The sequence below is a fragment of the Petaurus breviceps genome, unplaced genomic scaffold (assembly GCF_028583685.1).
Source record: "Petaurus breviceps papuanus isolate PSGF00001 unplaced genomic scaffold, PetGlider_PUasm1.0 446, whole genome shotgun sequence".
NCBI classification, from domain to species: domain Eukaryota; kingdom Metazoa; phylum Chordata; class Mammalia; order Diprotodontia; family Petauridae; genus Petaurus; species Petaurus breviceps.
Window position 1 is genome coordinate 3,236,231 of NW_027186338.1, and position 19,586 is coordinate 3,255,816.

Sequence of the window (19,586 nt, forward strand, 5' to 3'; positions counted from 1 at the left end):
CACAAGGGCAGCCTCAGGGCGTGTGCCACCTGAGGAGGTGGATTCCAAGAGTTCTTCTGTTCTTATTAGCCCAGGGGGGACCACCTGATGCCCAGGCGCGAGTGAGTAGGTAGATCCACCCCCACTAGTCAGACCTGCCTCTGCCTTGTACATGGAAAGGAAGTCCCTGCGCCATAGGCCCGTCCTTGGCAGTGCTGCCTCTAAAACCTTCTTCAGTTGGTCTTTCACTCCCAGTGTGGAAACTTCCCCCACTGATACAGAGCACCAGTTCATCTGGCACTTTGGCTGAGAGCACTGGGGCTGCTGCGAGGTCAGTCAGCCTTCCTGAGAAGGGGCAGGGGCACGGCTCAGCCAGGTCCTTCTGATTGCAAGGCACTGTCCCTGAGAGTCGGACCGTGATGCCCCATTCTGGCTGTGAAGTTGGTGATTTCAGCCATCCTTTGATTTGTATTGTGTACACAGCCAAAGATGAAGTATCCCATCATTTGAGGAAATCCTTTTCTCCAAGGGGGTGGGGAGGATTGTGCTTCATTATGTCAGCAGAGCAGAGATTTCTGGCTGGCAGGATCCTCGGGCCAGCTCATCCAGCCCCCTCATTTTATGGAGAAGATAACCAAGGCCCAGCATGATGAAATGCCCCATGTCACGTGGGTGGGAATTGTCCTAAGTGGGAGTGAGCCTCATCTCGGGACTCCAGAGCCGGTGCTCAGCCCAATGTCAGAGTGGTTGTGTCCTTCCTGGCTCTGCCACGCCTGAACTGTCCGCATGTAAGCTGCTTCAGAGGCCCAGGCCTGGGGATAGTGAGTTCATATTTGCTTTGTCATTGGAACGTAAGGTACAGGATACTCTCTGAGGCCATGCTGGGCAAGGAGGCAGCGTGTCTTGCTTCTGTGAACACACATGACCTTGGCAGGGAATAAATAAGTGGCTGTTGGTTGTGGGTCTTCCCTGCGTCCCCTTCATTGGGTTGAGCCCCTGAGGCAGCCTCCAGGCTTGGCCATGGGCCTCACTTCTCTCTGGGGCACGTTATCTTCAGTCTAGAGGAGGACGGTGAGGGAGCCAGGCTTGCCCTCCACATAGTGAGCTCCCCAGGAAAGCCATGCACGTTGCACCCTTGGCATTCTTCCTGCCACTATCGTGGCATCTGTGGCCTCCACGTAGTCTGAGGTGTGTGGCGCACCAAAGCAGCTCTGGCGTGGGAGCCTGCCCCCTTTTCTTCTCTGGTTGCCTGGTTCTTCCAGCTACTCGTATCGTTTCCTGGCCTTCTTTGGAGACTTGCTGTCAGCCCCACATCCACTGGGTCACTGAGGAGGAGTGTACGAGCCTGGCAACTGTCTGACAGCGTGGGACATTCCTGTCCTCAGTCCCTGCGTCTCTGCAGTGGAGGAAGGCACGTGCTCCCCTTCAGCTCTGTTCTAGGCCATTATCATTACAGTGAGAAAACAGTGATTTAATGGAGGAGAGAGAGACAGGCAGACAGAGAGATATAAACCAAGGCCTGGGGCCGGGGCTGTCAAAGCAGCATAATCGGTGATTTAATGGAGACTCTCAGAGGCGTACAGAAGTGCTTGTTCTGGAAGAAAGTGGCCATTTGATCCCCTGCACACAGGTACAAACAGAACGCTCCTGGGTCCAGAGGCGTGAGATATCATGCCCATAATGGGGGGTCAGGGGAGCCTGCACCTAGCAGGCGGCGTCTGAGCGAGGCCTCACAAGTTCAGCTGCCTTCTCACAGCCGGGCTCAGCTTGTGTGCATGCCAGCAGGTCCAGAATGTGGGTGCAGCTCCAGAGGTCAAATGGGTCCCAAGTTCAGGGGGAGGAAGGACGAGTCGGACAGGGCCTCTCACGAGCCAGGGACTTGTGTGGTGAGGGGTGGGCTTGTGCTGTTTGTAGATGACGCTGAGCCTGGGAGGTGTGGAGTGGCCTGGGTCAGGCACTGTGCCACACATTGAGAATATACACAGAAGCCTAAGGACAGTCCCTGCCCTCAGGAGCTGGTCGGAGCGGGTGGGGAAGAGGGCAGGAAGTCTGGAGAGTCGGAATCGAGCTTTGTCTTGAGAAGGGTGATCACAGCTTGGGGAAGGACAGTCACAGCTGCTTTCATGCCATTACTTAATCCCCCTGTCCTGGTCCTCCCTGTCATGTTGTTCAGCCTCCCAGCCCCTCAGCTCCCCTGGTCAGCTGCTGGTCAGCTCCTGCTCGGGGTCAGACAGTGTGCTCGGAACTGGGGAGGCAGGTCCTCAAGGAGCCTCCGCCCGGGGCAGGAGGGGGTCCTGTGCACTGCGGCCTCCCCTGGGGTTCTGGTCGTATGGGCTGCCTGCTGCCGTGTATGTTTGTGTTCTCATCGCACTGATTCATACCCATCCTCCCTCCTTCTCCTCTGCCCCCCTCAATGCCTGTGGTCACTTCTGGGCAGGCAGGGACTGCATGAGTTCAGCCAGTCTAATGAGTCAAACACCCACCCACCCCCATTGAAAGGAGGGGGCACTCAGCTGTTGGGCTCCTGCCCCACATCCATCAGTTGTCTCTTACCGTATATCCCTTTTCTCCCTTTCACTCCCATTTCCTGGTCTGTTTACATTTTCTACCTTTTCCCAGTCTCTTCTCACAGATCTATCTGTTCTCGCTGCCATCCAGGTCATTTTCCTAATAAACACATCTGACCCTGTCCCTCCCTCTGGTCAGATTACCCCCAGTGGCTCCCTCTTGCCCTTGGGGTAAGGGGTCAACTTGATGGCCTGGCATTTAGGGCCTTTCCTGCCCATCTTTCTGGCCCTAGTCACCTCGTCTCCTTCCCCAAGCAGGGGCTTCTCAGGTCTTGTTCTTCCCCCCTCTCCAGTCCTTTCCAGACACCTCTAGTCTCTCAGGAAAGTGTACATGAGTGGGGGCCTTTCCCCCTGGTTTGTTGGGGCTGTCTGTCATTGGATAGGGAAGCCGTGTCCACACCCCCCTCGTGTTTCAGTGAAATGCAGCCTTACAGAGCACACCCTGAACCATTGTGGTCCTGGCCTCAGAGGCATTGGTGATCAGCTCCTCAGAGTTCCTCACTCAGGGCCCTCTCTATTCCTGTCTTGTTCTGTGGCTCTTTGGGAAAGAAGAGCCTTCTTCAGTGTGACTGAAGAACACAGCCATGCTGCCCCCTGGGCATATCTAAAGGCTGTAACAGTCAGACAGAGCTCCTGAAGGGGGTCGCTGCCTAGCTCTTGGAATGATAGGCTACAGATGGGGAAGTGACCTTCTTGGCCACTGAGGCCAGGGGTTCTTAATCATCTTCTGCATCCTTACCTCGTTGGCAGTTTCATGTTTGTTTTCTATAGTCGCAGTAGGAATATTAAAGGTTCACGAAGAAAAGGTGTGCTGTTTTTCCCCATTCAAGTTCATGGACCCCCTGAAGCCCGTTCACTAACTCTGCATTAAGAGCCCCTGATTGGGGTCAGTGTCCTCATTTTCTAGCTAATGAATGCAGGGCAGAGCTAGAGTTGGAAGGACCTGGGTTCAGATGCCGACACTGCTGTTTACTGTATCAGTGATGGGGCAGGCCAGTCTCTGGGACTCAGTTTCATCATCTGTAAAGTGGGGTTCATAGCATCTGTGTTATTGTAAGCCTGGTGGCAGCTTTATTCGGGCTGCTAATTGAGTTCTGTGAGCTGTGGTCATTTGCATGTGATCTGGCCAGGAGGCAGGGGAAGTCTTCTGAGATGTCATCTAGGAGGCTGCCTCCTGGCTCTTTGGGGGTGCTGCCTCCTGGAGGCTCCCACAGCTCGTCCAGGTGCCTGATGGTGCCTGAATCGCCTCACAAGGTGAAACAGCACATCCTGAAGAGATGACTTTGAAGCCCCCCACCATGGCCCAGCTGGGCACTCCCCCTACCCTGCTCCGTCCTCAGCAGCCTTCCTTTTCTTTTAGACCTCCTCCTCCCTTGATCTTCCATCTTGGGCACTCCCTGGCTGACTCTGGGACCCACAGTCTGGATGATTGTTCACTCCGGGCCACCCTTCCCAGGACCGCTTATGGTCTTAAGTCACTACTCTCGGTGACAGGCATGATTCTCCTTCCTCCCCATTGTCACCTCCAGTCTCTCCTCAGCAACCTTTGTTCCTCCATGGTTCCAGATTTCCTGACTGTCACCCAGTTCAGATCTTGGTGGCTCTTATCCATGTACCCCCCCACATACTTACTTTCCTCCTTCCTCAGCAAGCCCAGGACCTGACTCCCAGGCTCCCTCTCCTCCCCATCTTCTGCTGTTGTACTAAGGGACTTCACCGCACATACCGATGTTCCCTCAAATAGCCTGCAGAGTTTTCTTGGCTATGCCCTCTTCAAGCTCACCTTGTCAGGGACATTCAAATCCTTGATCCCGTCATTGTGTGTGTTAGACTTCTATGTGCATGAACTTGAGAATTCTCTTATACTTTCCTAATCTTTAACCATTCTGGATCTCCCTGAGCCTTGTGACCAGAGTTCGGGACCAAAGGGTGGAGACTGATGTCAGAATCTCAGTGTGGGGCCCCACTGCCCTTGATGGGAGCGTTTGTAGACACTTTTTCTGGTTTTTGTTGGTTCTTTCCTTCTGGCTGCATCCTCAGGTGCCCTCAGGAAGATGTGGCTTAGCGGGGATGGGTGTCCTGCCAGATGTTCTTTCCACAAGTCTTTCTTTGCTCCTCACTATCCTTTTGATGATCTTCCTCTGTCCTCCATCAGATTTCCAAAGGAGTTTAAATGCTAGACGTTTGTGGCCCTGGCTGCTGTGTGGCTAGAACAGCAAACTAACGCTGTTTGTGGACTCTTGGGGTCCGCCTTCTGACTGAAGCAGTTCTATTGATTACGTTTATTTCAATTTCTTTTTTATTATTGTGAACTTGACAGGTATCTGCAAACACCAGCATTTCCTCATACCAGTAAAAATGGGACATGACGCATCTCCCCTCTGGGGCTTCACCGACCCTCATGAAGCTTGGGGGGCAGGAGAGAGGCTGGAAATAGCTCTTTCTGCTCTTTTTTAATGCATCATGGATGGCAGACGTGCTCCTGGGCTCACCCCCCTTCACTCTGGAGCATCTGTCAGTGTTCTTAGGCCTTGCACAGTTCGTCCTGTGTGGTGCTGTGCTCACTTCATCCTGCATCTCTCGGGACTCTTCTCAGTTTTCTTTGAATCTGGCCCATGCGTCATTTAATATGCCACAGGAAGATTCCACTACATTTATATGCTGTAATTTGTTTAGCCAATCACCTGCCCAACTGATAGGCATCTACTTTGGTTCTATCTTTGTTAAAACAAAGTAGTTGCTATAAATATTTTTGTACCTGTGTACCTTTCCCTCCTTCTTTGATCTTTTTGCAGTGTAAGCCTAACAGTGGTAACACTGAGTCAAAGGGTGTGTGCATGGCTTAGTAACTTTCAGGCTCTGGTTCCTAGTTGCTGTCCAGAATGGTGGGGTCATTTTGCCACTTTCCCTGCGGTGCATTTCTGGGCCTTCTCTCCTTCTGCAGTGATTTCCTTTTATTATCAGGCCTTTGATCTGATGGATATGGAGTGTTCTTAAAATTTTTATTTCTCTTATTAATGATCTAGAACATTTTTAGTGTTTTTTCTTTTGAGAACTGCTCAAGGAATGGCTCTTGTTCTAATATATTTGTATTAATTCCATGTATGCCTAAAATATTAGACATTTGTCAGAAAAATTGAACTCAAAAGGCTTTTTTTTGACCCTAGTTTAGCTGTTTACTTTTTTTATGTTTTTTTTTTTTTTTTTTTTTTTTGCTTTTTGGGGGGTAAGGTAGGGCAATTGGGGTTAAGTGACTTGCCCAAGGTCACATGGCTAGTTTTTTGGTGTGTTAAGTGTCTGAGGTCGGATTTGAGCTCAGGTCCTCCTGACTCCAGGGCCGGTGCTCTATTCACTGGGCCATCTAGCCGCCCCCTGCTGTTTACTTTTTTATTCTGTTGATTTTGTTTGTACAAAATCTTTTCTCTCTTAAATTCTATTTAAAATGATCTGTTTTATCTCCTGTGATCTTTTCCATCCCTTGTTTGGTCCAAACCCTTTTTTCATATTCATAATTGTAAAAATTATCTCTTTTCCTACTTTTTAAATGTTTTTATGATACAACTGTTTAACTAGGTCCTATGTGCATCTGAAACCTTCGTCATGTGTGGTGCAAGACGTTGGCCCAACCTAATTTCTGCCAGACTGATTTCCAGCTTTCCCAGCAGTCTTAAAATTTCTTTCAGAAATAGTTAAAATGTGCCAGTGTTTGTCCTATTTCCCATGGGGCAGGTGTGAGAACGTCATTTTAATAGGTTCCTGTGGAGCTCACCTGCATGCCAGGCCTTTTTCTCGTGCCCGTTCTTCTGGTTCCTTATTAACGTTGGTCTTTGCGCTCACAAGTCTTGGCCTTGGCTGTACACAGACAGCTGGCTTGGGAAAGACTCCCAGATCCTCGACAGTCTGTTTCCCGTCTGTCAAAACATAATTTGTTTCAGGTTTTGTTGTGTTTCTGTTGTTCCCACATCTAGTAGCTCCCGATTCTTCTCGAACAACAATGTGCTGTGTAGACATGAGGCTTCCCTAGGCCTTGGCCTCTCTTGTGCCGTGTTGTATGACGTGTCCTCTTTTGGTTTCTGATCTCTCCCCCATGCGTGTGTCTTGGAACATGACTTAAATGAGAAGCGAGCCTGGCTGAGTGGGGAGTGAGGTGCCTGGAGTGGGCCCTGCAGGCCAGTGACCTGACCCTGTTCTGTGGAGGACACTGGCACCGTGCGGGAGGGGAGCCATTTCATCGCCCTCGGTAGGTGGGAAAGGGGCTGCCAAGCTTCCTCACACATTTGTGCTGTCATTGCTTCTTTACAGGTGGTCTCTACGTTGCTAATCAACATAATCCCAGAGAACCACATCCCCTTGAATTTGATTGGGAAGGCAAAAATCAGCGGGAAAGCCTGGATGAAGCAGAGTTCCCGAGCGGCACCGGGCTGTGGCTTGGATGCTATGTGCGAGTCCCAGGTATGTTTGTGACTTCTTGTTTCTCCAGGTCTAGGAGCGGGCCTCATCTGGAGCAGGTTGATGAGGAATGAAAGAGGACAGGCAGGCAGACACAGACAAAACCAGGCAGTGACTCCTGAGAGGAAAAGGAGAATTTGGGCCCAAGCTGGCGTCGAGTGTTAAGATACAAAGGAACCTGGCTGGTATCTCCAGCATGCTGCCTCTGAATGTACCACAGGAAGATGTACAAAACAGGCCTTCAGACTTCCAGGTCCCCATCAAGTCCTCCTGTTTGCACAGCTGCTCCTCAATACTGTTAAGAGGCAAAGCAGAATGTGTCAAAAGAGTGAGAACCTCATGAGTCTTGTAGGCTTGTTTACCCCTCTGCTAGGCTCTCATACTCCCCCTCAGCTTCTCAGCTTGAGGAATTGTAGTTCTCTGGAAGAAGTCCTCAGGTCAAGGCAAACTCTTACCCTGTTTGTGTCAGCAAACAGAATCAGAACCACCATGGGTATGTTTATCAGACCTGGGATTTCACTGGTCACGGAAAATCTTGGTAAAGAAGCTTGTAACCCTGTAGATCAGCTCCTGTCCTGCAGTTTACAGCCATAGAGAGTTGCTGGGAGCCCTGAGGGTTTCCCAGTGACCTGCTCAGGGTTTTCTGGTCCTCATGAGGATGATGCAGTGTCCAGTACTAAGGTGCTGGGAAATGGGATTTAGCACCCAGGCAATGGAATCTGTGTATAGTGAAAGGCTTTACAGTGGGATTTTATACCAGATCCATATGTACCCAGAGCCTCCCTGTATTAGATATCCACCAGCTTGGGTTCTGTATCAGTCACTCAGTCCACAAGCATTTATTTTTATCTGTCTGTTTATTTTGAGGCATTTGGGGTTAAGTGACTTGCCCAGGGTCATACAGCTAGTATGTGTCAAGTGACTTAGGCTGGATTTGAACTCAAGTCTCCTGACTCCAAGGCTGCTGCTTAATCCACTGTGCCATCTAGCTGCCCTACTTTTATTTTTAAAGGTTATGTTTTTTTATTCTGAATTTAACAAACATCAGAAAAGGTATCCCATATACAAAGGAGATCAGGAAAAGGGGATTGGGCATGGGACTGTAAATCTCTATTATTCCCTGCTTCCTTTAAAAAAAAAAACATGATAGAATCAGCGTTGTTCCCAAAGCCATTTGGTTTGTCTGTTTTTCTCTGAATGTCTTTCTATTTTCTTCTCTGCATTTTAAAAAAGTTTCAGTGACTCTCTTCTTTCTTAACGCTTCTTTTGTTGGCAATACTGTTTTTCCCTACTTTCCAAATCCCTCCTCCCAAATGAAAAAAAGGAACATAGAGTCCTTGTAAGGAAAGGAAAGAGGGAAGGGAGCGAGACGTTTAGTAAGTACCTGCCTGGCACTGTGCTGAGTGATTTACAGATATTCTCTTATCTGATGCTCACAACAACCTGTGAGGTAAGTACTTTTATCCCCATTTAGCAGCTGAGGAAAGTGAGGCAGACAGCAAGCAGTTCAGTGACCTGCCCAGGGTCACACAGCTAGGGAGTCAGTCTCTTGAGGCAGGCTTTGAACTCGGGTCCTGCCGGACTCCAGGCTCAGCATTCTCTACACCTTAGCCACCAAGTATGGAAATACACGTCTTGTTCTACACTTTTGGCCCATTGTTTCTCTGATTAGGAGACTGGTAGCACAGCAGCCATTTATTAAGAGCCTACTGGGTGCTAGATGGACACAGGAGATGTAGATAAGAATGGAGCCACCCCTCCCCTCAGGAGGCTTTTGTTTTCTCTGGGGAGACAACATGTTCACACACAAGTCCACACACAATAGATGTGGTGGTTGTTTGGGGGGAAGGTGGGGTGTGTGTATATGTGTGCAAGTGTGCATGTGTATGTGAGAGTGTGTATGTGTGTGCATGTGCGTACATGTCTGCATATGAGTGTGTGCATGCATGTCTGCATGTGAGTGTGTATGTGAGTGTTCATGCGTGTGTGTGCATGTCTGCATGTGTGCGTGTGAGAGTATGCGTGTGTGCAAGTCTGTGCGTATGTGTGAGAGTGTGCATGTATGTGTATGTATGTGCATATGAGTGCGCATGTGTGTATGTGTCTGAGAGTGTGCGTGTGTGCATGTGAGTATATCTGTATGAATATGAGAGAGTGTATATGGGTGAGAGTTTACATGTGTATGTGCATGTGCGTGTACATATGTGAATGTGTATGAGTGCGTATATGTGTGTACACGTGTATATTTGTAGTGCACACATGCATATATGTGAGTGTATTGTGTGTGTGCTGCGTGTGTGAGTGTATATGTATTTTATGTGTATGTGCATGTGTTTGTGTGTGTGTGTGTGTGTATGTGTGTGCACATAAGCCCATGCTGGCAGGTGGATGGGTGAGGTGCACATGAGAGCTTAGGGGTAGTTCTGGCATCGTGGGTAGAGAGGTGGCCTTGGCATTGGGAGGGCCTGGGTGTAAGACCCGCCCCTGACCCAGACTGGCATTGGTGACCTCTCAGTGGCCCAGAAACTGTGCTTTGGGGCTGGGAGGAGGAGTCCCCCCCTCCATTTTTGAGTTTCCTGCATCATGCTACATAGTCACCAGCGGGGCCGTTGCTGTCCCCGCTTTCTTCCTCGTAGGTCATCATCCGAGAAGGGGAGCTGCTGTGTGGGGTCTTAGACAAGGCCCACTATGGCAGCTCTGCCTATGGCCTGGTACACTGCTGTTATGAAGTCTATGGCGGGGAGACAAGTGGCCAAGTCCTCACGTGCCTGGCTCGCCTCTTCACAGCCTACCTGCAGCTCTACAAGGGCTTCACCCTGGGTAAGGCCCCAGTGCCCCTGGACGCCCACCCTGGGTTATCCAAGTGGGCCCTTCACCTGGAGGTGGTGGTGGCTCCAGAGGGAGGTGGCTGCTTGAACTCTCCTTCTCTGGCCTGTCCACATGGGGAGAGGCCAAGAAGCAGAGATGGGCTCCAGCGCTTCGGAGGAGGGTGCAGGGTGGGCCATCCTGGCAGACCAGAGAGTCTGAGACACCTAACACTGACCTCAAAGAGGGACCCAGATCTTCTCCTAGCCAATGAGATGCTGCTTCTGCTTTAATTCACTTGGGGCCTAAAGGTCTCTGGGGTCCCAGGAGTTTCAAACTTGAGAAATGATGTTTCAAACACAGCAGGTTTTGTTTGCTCCTCAGTAGTGTTTTGTATCAGAGGCAGAAGATGCAGTGGATAATGTGTGGTCAGGAGTCTGCTTGCCTTTTTTGAGGCCTGACGGTTTCTCCTGTGCCCTGGCACTCGTCCTGCTTCCTTAGCATCCGGCCCCTCTCCCACAGAAGGGGACAGGGGCTGTCCCATCTGTGCAAGCGCATGAGGAGGTTGCCATTGGCCTAGCTTCCTACTCCCCTTTATCAGTTTCTTCTCATGTTACGTGCGTCCCTTGAGAGCAGGACCTGTTTCATCGGCTTATGTGTGTGTCCAGCATTTAAGCCAGCTCCTGTACCCTTGGACCGGCCCCTCATTCACACTCTCCCTCACCCTTGTTTTGTCCACCTTCTCCCATAGGCGTGGAAGACATTCTGGTCAGACCCCGGGCAGATACCCAGAGGCGGGCGGTCATAGAAGAGTCATCTCACTGTGGCTCCCGAGTAAGGCGGGCTTTCGGAAGGCAGGGGGTCATGGCCTTTCTCTGCATGTGTGGGACTGATCTATGTGCTTCTCTGTCTGCAGGCTGTCAGGGCTGCCTTTAATCTCCCTGACACAGCGTCGTGCGAGGACATCCAGACAAAGTGGCAAGATGCCCATCTCAGCAAAGACCAGAGGGACTTTAACATGGTCGATCTCAAGTTCAAGGAAGAAGTGAATCATTACAGCAATGAGATTAACAAGGTTAGTGCAGGCTCCTCATCACCCACTGTGGTCCCCAGGGATAGCCAGGATGGTGTCACCCAGGGCCCCTCGGCTTGGCCTGCCAGACTCAGGAGTTTTCTCCATTTGCAACATTTATTAGGGGCCTATTATGTTCCAGTCACATGATGGAGCGGGGGTCACAAAGGCAAAAGAGCCCCTGCTTGCATTCTGCCAGGCTTATCTGTGAGATAGGAGGAGGAGAAAGGAGATAAGGCCTCAGACAGGCTTCCTGGAGGAAGGGCATCTGACTTGAGCCTCGGAGGACCAGAAGTCTGCTTCTTTTGAAGCTGTGGGGAAAGTCTTTGTTCGCTGATCTCATTTCAAGTGCAGTCTGTGAGGGTTATTTTGGCAAATTGATTAGCAGATGCCTGAATAAATGCATACCTGTGTAGGGCCAGGGAGGTGAGCTTCCACGCTTTTGGCTTGCACAGCCCACCAAAGGCACTTGGCTTCACCTGCCCCCAGCCTTGTCCCTTCAGGGGTTTCTCAGGCTGCTTTGCCAGGCAGGTGAGAGACTGAAGAGGAGAAGAGGGGACGTGTCCTGCAGCATTGGGCTCGGAGGCAAGCTCACCCTGGGGGAGAAGCTCTGACCTCAGACCATCTGTCTTAGGGGCTTCAGGCTGGGGCTCTCATTGGGATAAGGTGATCCAAGTTCTTCTTTGTCACCCTCCCCCCCAGAACTCCCTTTCAGACTTCCTTTCCCATGTCTCAGAGGCTTCCAGTTCTTCCAGTAAAGGGATTTCAGGCTGTGTATGGGAGACTTTTGTCTAGAGGAGCAGACATGCTCATCCCCTTGGAAAGCTGATGCCGATGGGCAGGGATCGCAGTGCTTGTCAGAACATCCAGTGTCCTCCTCGGCTGGCCCTCCAAATGACTCCTGAAATCTGCACCTGGCTTTGTTCTTTGGTTTTCTAGGGCCTCACGTCTCTGCTTCTTCCCTGGGGAAGGGCCTACGCTCCTGCACAAGCCCTCCTTGGTGCCTTCACTTTGGGAAAGATGCCGAGGGAGGACCTCATTTAGCATTCTGGGAATTAGTCTGGGATCCAGGGTGTCGGCCTCCTAGCTTCTCCCTGTGCACTGTGCTCCCAGGCCACTGTGCAGATATACCTAGTCTTTGTTTTTGTTGTTGTATTTTATAGGGCAATTGGGGGTAAGCAACTTGCCCGACGTCACAGGGCTAGTCTTTGTGTTAAGTGTCAGAAGCTGGATTTGAACTCAGGTCCTTCTGACTCCAGGGCCGGTGCTCTATTCACTGTGCCATCTAGCCACCCCTATTTTTTTTTTAATTTTTAACATTCATTTTTTTAAAAAATGTTGAGTTCCAAATTTTTCTCCTTCCCCCTTCCAAAAATGGCAGGCAATTTGATATAGGTTGTATATGTGTAATGCTGTAAAACGTTTCCATATTAATTATGTTGTATAAGAAGAAACAGCAAAAAGGGAAAAAGCTACCAAAAAAAGAAAGAGTAGCATGCTTCCATCTGCATTCTGACTCTTCGGCTCTTTCTCAAGAGGTGGTCCTTGGAACTGGCTTGGATTGCTGTATTGCTGGGCATAGATAAGTCATTCGTAGCCGATCATTGCAGTGTTACTGTTGCTGTGTACAATGTTCCCCAGATTCTGTTCCCCTCTTCGCTTTTCAGTTAACATATACTTATTCTCTATTGTCTTTATTACACACAGCTTAAAATACTTAGGGGTGTGTGTGTACATCCATATATATATATATATATATATATATATACACAAACATATCTGTTTCTGTATGTGTATACACACACAGACACATACATCTGTACACAAACACATATCTACATCTCTGTATGCGCACACACACACACACACACTAACTAGGGCTGTGACTAAGTAGGATGGAACACAGTGGTCTTGGGAGTGGAGGAAATGCTTTGGAGTGGATGGGTTTGCAGCCAGGGCTGGCTGGCCCCCTGTACCCTGAGCCCTCCCTCTGAATGTCCTCTTCTTTATTCTCCTCCCTTTTCCTTTGGCCACTTTTGGCCAGTGCAGGGCAGAGGAGACCCCGGTCCTAGACCCCAGCTTGCTCTGTTGTTTGTAGCTCTGGTTGAAGGCTTGCTGGGGGGAAGGCGGTCAGTGTCCCCCGGCATGGGTTGGGAGGGTTGGCGCCAGGCATGGGACTTACACTTTCTCTGTTCCTCTTGGGTTGCCCTGACTGTGTCTTTACCCTGCCTAGGCCTGCATGCCCTTCGGTCTCCACAGAAGGTTCCCTGAGAACAACCTGCAGATGATGGTGCAGTCAGGAGCCAAAGGATCGACTGTCAACACGATGCAGGTCTGACCCCGGGGCTTGTCTGCGCTTAGACTTTGTCACTACATTGACAACATCTCCGTCGGCACAGGCCTCTTGTGTCTGTAGCCACACACTGGAGGGTCCCCAACAATTCTCGGAAGGCCTTGTCTTCCCTCCTGGGCTCTGTTGCATGTCTCACGCCCTGGGGTTTTCTTGTGCCCCACAGATTTCCTGTCTGCTCGGTCAGATCGAGCTGGAAGGGAGAAGGCCCCCACTGATGCCATCCGGGAAATCACTGCCCTGCTTCGAGCCTTATGAAGTCACTCCACGGTCTGGAGGCTTCGTCACCGGCAGGTTCCTCACAGGCATCAAGCCTCCCGTAGGTGCTCTCAAGTTTCTGTTTCAGGGACTCTGCGCCCTGTTCTTCATATCTTCATGCAGGGTTATTTTGAAAATGGGTGACTTCCTGCTTGGGTGGGGATGTGCTAGAGGTTTCTAAGTTTGAGCAGTAAGCTAAAAGATCCCAAGATGTTAGTGGCCCCTTTGTTTAAAGTCCCCTTGGTGAACAGGTGGGACAGGTTAAAATGCTGGCCGGCAAAGGGAATGCATTTCCCCATTGTCAAGAGAAAAGCCCTCAGATTGTTTAACATGCTTGGCTATGCATCAGCACAATGTTATCTAAGGGAAGGGTCCCTGGTAGTGATGAACACTGTCATCACTAGAGAAGCAGGCTAAACCACCCTCTCACCCTGTTCCTACCGACTGGTAGTATCAAAAGGGAGGCATGGAAGGGACTGTGGGAGTCCCTTCCCACTGAGCCATACAGAAAGAAAAGCAGAGCTTTCAAGGAGGCACAGGTTTGTCTTTGGTCTGCTTCAGTCACCCTTTCACCTTCTGCCTGTGACCCAGGCTGGATGAAGCTGAGGGAGGGGAGTCATTTCCCCCTTTACCCTTTGTGGGCATGGACTTTGGGTGGCTAGTTATTTTTCCTGTAGCTCTGTCCGCTTAGATCCAGCAGAGCCAAGGATTGGATCCCCTGGCTCCATTACATGACCACAGCCTGTTTTGTGGTTCTAGCCAGCCGTCTGTCAGCGGTAGGGTGGGCCCTGTCTAGAGATCATGGAAGATGCCATGTAATGTTCGAGACCAACTGTTACCTTTCTTTTCTCATAGGAGTTCTTTTTTCACTGCATGGCTGGGAGAGAAGGTCTGGTAGATACAGCTGTCAAAACAAGTCGATCAGGATACCTGCAGAGGTGAGAGAACAGAGGGGATACCTCCTCTGCCTGTGAGGGAATCACAAAGTTGATTCATGGACTTTGGGGGAGAACCCTGGATTTCACTGAGTCTCTGAGTCAGAAGGCAGCACCGTCTCCCCCACCCACACTTGGTGACCATTCTCCAGGCTTCTGCCTCAGGGTTAGCTGCTCTTTAGGCTGAAGCCCTGGCTGGCTGGCCTGCCTTCAGTCCTGCTGCTAGAAGAAGGAGGAGCGACCTGCTTGTGGGGAGCCCGGGGAGCCCTGGCTGGATTCTTGGATGTGGCCTTGTGGGTAGGGCTCTGGCTTCAGCCCTTTGTCCTCCTCATGCCTAGGGAACCAATGCGATGTGTTATGGGAAATGGCTTCCCTCCTTGGAGGAGGACCCTGAGAATTAGGCCATGTGTGAGACTCTGCCTTTTGTGGAGCCCCTGGAACGCAGTGTGTTTTAAGTCTGCAGTGCCCTCAGAGATGTAGTTGTGTGGACAGGTCAGGAGTTAACAGGAAAAAGAGAAAAGCGTCTCCATTCAGCTGGGATGCCTCACACCCTGGGGGTGGTATTGGGCCTGCCTCCATTCTCAAGAGACCTCCTCCTTGTCTGCTGGGGAGGGAAGGAGAAGCCTGAGCCCCACACTTTTGAACACCTACCTCTTTGTTTACTTTTTGTGTGTGTGTGGTGAACTTGATTATTTATTTATTTTTAGTTTTCAACATTCATTTTCACAAGTTTTTTTTTCTTTTTGGAGGGGGGGAGGAGGGCAATTGGGGTTAAGTAACTTACCCAAGGTCACATGGCTAGATTTTGTGTTAAGTCAGATTTGAACTCAGGTCCTCCTGACTCCAGGGCCAGTGCTCTATTCAATGTGCCACCTAGCCACCCCTACACAATTTTGAGTTACAAATTTTCTCCGTCTCTGCCCCACCCTTCACCCCAAGATAGTGAGCCTACTGAATGCCCCTTCCCCCAGTCTGTTCTCTCTTATATCCTCCACCATCCTCCCCCCCCACTAACTTTCTAGGGTAAGATGGATTTCTATACCCCATTTCCTGTATATCTTATTGCCTGGTTGCATGTAAAAAACAATATTTTTAACATTTGTTTTTAAAACTTTGAGTTCCGGATTCTTTCCTTTCTTCCCTCCTCACCTACCCCCACTGGGAAGAAAAGCTGTACATGTGTAGTTATGCAAAACATTTCCATAGTAGTTATATTGTGAAAGACTGACTGTATTTCCCTCCATCCTATCCTGCCCCCCACTTATTCTATTTTCTCTTTTGACCCTGTCCTTTTTCAAAAGTGTTTGCTTCTAACTACCCTCTCCCCCAATCTGTCCTCCCTTCTATCATCACCCCTCTTATCCCCTTTCCCCCTACTTTCCTGTAGTGTAAAATACCCAGTTGAGTGTGTATGTTATTCCCTCCTTAAGCCAAATCCAGTGAGAGTAAGGTTGACCCATTCCCTTTCACCTTCCTGCTCTTCCCCTCCATTTGTAACAGTTTTCTCTTGCCTCTTTTATATGAGATAATTTGCCCTAATCTATCTCTCCCTTTCTCCTTCACACAATATATTCCCCTCTCGCCTCTTAATTTTAGTTTTTAGATATCATCCTTTCCTATTCAACTGATGCTGTGCCCTCTGTCTATGTATACATGTACATGCATATGAACCCACACACATATACACACATACAACTTCCTATACATATATATATGTATCCATATAAACATATATATTCCCTTCAACTATCCTCATACTGAGAAAAGTCTCATGAGTTACAATGATCATTTTTCCATGTAGGAATATAAATAGTTCAACTTTAAAGTTCCTTATGATTTTTTCCTGTTTATCTTCTCATGCTTCTCTTATCTGAAAGTCAAATTTTCTATTCAGCTCTGGTCTTTTCATCAAGAGTGCTTAAAAGTCCTCTTTTTCATTGAATGTCCATATTTTCTCCTGAAGCATTATACTCAGTTTTTCTGGGTAGGTGATATTTGGTTTTAATCCCAGCTCCTTTGACCTCCAGAATATCATATTCCAAGCCCTTTGATCCCTTAATATAGAAGCTACTAGATCTTGTTTCATCCTGATTGTGTTTCCACAATACTCAAATTGTTTCTTCTTGACTGCTCGTAATATTTTTCTGCTTGACCTGGGAATTCAGGAATTTGGCTATAATATTCATAGGAGTTTTTTCACCACCTGAGACAGCAACCCCAGATCCAAGCAGGTCAAAGCAAGAGTGATTATCCTCTGAATGGTCACTTGGTCCCCCTCTGATCTGGAGGCAGCCATGAGGTGGCAGCTGCAGCCACCTCTCTCCTTGGGGGTAGGAACCAGACCACACTCTTCAGTGTCCCGTCCCCCCCCCCAGGTCCAGCAGAGTTCCACACTGACCTTTTACTTTCTCTTTGGCATTTATGGGTTGAGAAGAATGAAGCTGCCACAGCTGCTGGTGATTTACTCTCCTGCAGTCTGCTGCTGCCCATCTGGGCCACAAGTCTGGACCCCCGCGGCTCACATGGGACTGTGCTCGGCTCCCAGCCCAGTGCGATAGCCCCTTCCTGTCTGCCTGCTGGGCTGCCTTTAGTGGGACATTTGTCTCTCTGTCACTGTGGGTCCTGTAGCTCCAAAATTTGTTTAGAGTCGTTTTTTTACAGGTTTTTGAGGTAGTTGGAGCCAGAGCTCAAGCAGGTTCCTGCTTTTACTCTGCCATCTTGGCTCCGCCCCTCCTACTTTTTCATTTTAAACATTTTACTTATTTTTATTTTATTTTTAAATTTTGAAATTCAGTTGTATTTCATTTTCAGTTCAGATTCTCTGCCTCCCCCTCCCTCTTTCCAGAATTCCTATCCTTCAAAACTCATTAGGGATACTTTTGGGTGTGCAAAACCAATGTCCACATTATCTATGTCCTAAGAGAAAGAGAAAATTCTCTTCTGTCTGTGTCTGGGAGTTCTTTGTCTGGAGGTGTAGAGTGTGTTTCATCAGAGCTTGCTGTTATTGATAAACCTTCGGTTCTCCGTCCCAAGTCTTTGTTTACACTCCCAAACTAGACTCCATGGGCCTTGTAGTCTGGTTGGATAGGCAAGCCATAGGCCCAGTGGGTGGGCTAATTGTATTTTGGGCCTAGTGCACCGAGCCAGATGGGTGACCCCTGAGAGTGGGCAGCAGACAGGTGCCTTGGGATTAGGGGTGGTCAGGCAAGCTCTCCTGTACCTTCTTCTAACACTTTGCTGCCATCTCCAGTTGGAGAGGGGCTGTTGCCTTTGGCCCCCTCCTGCCCCTCTCCTCTGCCCAGTCATTTGGCAGACTTACTCGGCATCTCTTCCATCTGCCCCACTCTTCTCCAGCTGTTTGGCTTGTTCCACGCTCTCCTCTTTACATGGGGATGTCACAATAGCTAACTGGTTTTCCTGCCTCCAGGAAAATCTCCTCATCCCCACCCATGCTGCTGTTCTGACCCACACCCAGATCAGCTCACTCACAGACACCCAGATTTTCTTAAACACTTAGAAATACAAACACTCACTCCAAGATAGCAGCCAAGTCACTTAACCTCTCTGTAACACGAGGGCATTAGACATGGAACATCTCCAAGATTGCTTCCAGCTGTAAAAATGCTGTGATCTATGAACTGTTTTGTCCCCTCTCTAATCCACCCCGGACCTGAGATTGGGGCAGGCCTTAAATGTCAGGCAAAGGGGAGTCACTGAAGGTTTGGACAGAGGAGAGATGGGTGGAAGCAGTGGTTTGGAAAGGGCCATCTCATGGTACCTAGCATGCATGGGAGGGACAGAGCCTGGGTGTGTGGGAGGCAGTGAGGACACAGGTTCTGTGCAGAACTGAAGAAGGTTAGGAATGGAATAGAAGGGAAGTGAGAGGGTTATGGAGAAAGAAGCAGAGAGGGAGAAGCCACAGAGTGCTGGTTCTACAAGGATATCAGAGGGGGTGGTTTTCCAGGACGGGGTGAATTTGGTATTGTTTGAGATGACGAGAGGATAGTCAGATAGAAATGTGCCCAAGTAGTTTGAGCCCTCCAGGGAGAGAATAGCAGAGGCCCAAAACAGCAGAGTTTAGGACTCAGTTGGCAGGAGAAGGAAGAGAAGAGAAGGCCACAGATGACACCCACAGGAGTCTGAGACCCCCAGGGGATCCCCAGCAAATCTGTCTGAGGCTGGGGGAGGGCAGAGTTTCCCAGAGAAAGGGCTGTTTACCCAAGTCACTCGAGAGCAGACAGCAAATGCAGGCTGAGCAAAAACCACTGGATCTGGGACAGGGTAATGCCTGCATTTTCCTTTCCAATGTGAATTCCTCATCTGCTTAAGATGGGTTAGTAAGAGCCAGATGGGACAAGTTCAGGGCTCACCAGAGCTGAGAAATGCCTGCCGTATCCCAAGTCTCTTGTTGATCCAGAGAACATAGGTCCCTGGAGAAGCATGAAAGGACAGTCAGTTTCCTCAGCAGCTGTGATGGAGGGGGGAGGGGGGAGCTGCACATCTGGCCACTGGCAGCTGCAGCTCTTGGTTCTGTGGCCTGTTCCCCTCTTCCGAGGAGAACTCTGGAGTTCAGTGTGGGCCCTGCAGCCTTGGCCGGGCAGTCCAGTTTTGGCCTGTGCTAGGAGAAGGGCCATCTTGTGGGTCTCATGCTATTGGAAAGATGCTCTAGGATGAGGCTGGTTTGGGGTTTTGGAGGGGGGAAGGCAGGGCAGTTGGGGTTGTGACTTGCCCAAGGTCACACAGCTAGTAAGTGTCAAGTGTGAAGCCAGATTTGAACTCAGGTCCTCCTGACTCCAGGGCCAGTGCTCAATTCACTGCACCACCCAGCTGCCTCTGGTTTGGTTTTTTAATTAAAATTTTGCCTTCTGTTTCTCCTGCCCTCTTCTCCCCCTCCCCCAGTTGAGAGAGAAATAAAGAACACAAACCTAGTTATTAAGTATGTCTGTTTGTCAGGCAAAGCAGTCAGCTCCCCCAAAGTGCCTCTATCTGTACCTCCCCGAGGCTCATGGCTGTCTGGAGGTGGGTGACATGCTTACATCAATCCTCTGGGATGGGGGGAGTCACTGTGTCATTGAGAATCCTTAAGCTTTTCCAAGTTGTTTGTTTCTCTTTACAATATTTTATTTTATAAGCGGTGTATATTTATAAATTAACAGATCATGCGCTCATAT

General features: G+C 49.6%; 1 protein-coding gene across 1 annotated transcript in view; it reads left to right on the forward strand.

The window, feature by feature from the left end:
- The window catches only part of POLR1A (RNA polymerase I subunit A), an 84,055-nt gene that overhangs the window by 41,059 nt on the left and 23,410 nt on the right, over positions 1-19,586 (forward strand). Inside the window, exons 15-21 of the mRNA XM_069101069.1 lie at positions 6,849-6,998; positions 9,632-9,815; positions 10,552-10,634; positions 10,717-10,875; positions 13,106-13,204; positions 13,389-13,541; positions 14,336-14,418. Of these exons, the coding sequence (XP_068957170.1) occupies positions 6,849-6,998; positions 9,632-9,815; positions 10,552-10,634; positions 10,717-10,875; positions 13,106-13,204; positions 13,389-13,541; positions 14,336-14,418 (911 nt within the window). The remainder of the gene's footprint in view (positions 1-6,848; positions 6,999-9,631; positions 9,816-10,551; positions 10,635-10,716; positions 10,876-13,105; positions 13,205-13,388; positions 13,542-14,335; positions 14,419-19,586) is intronic.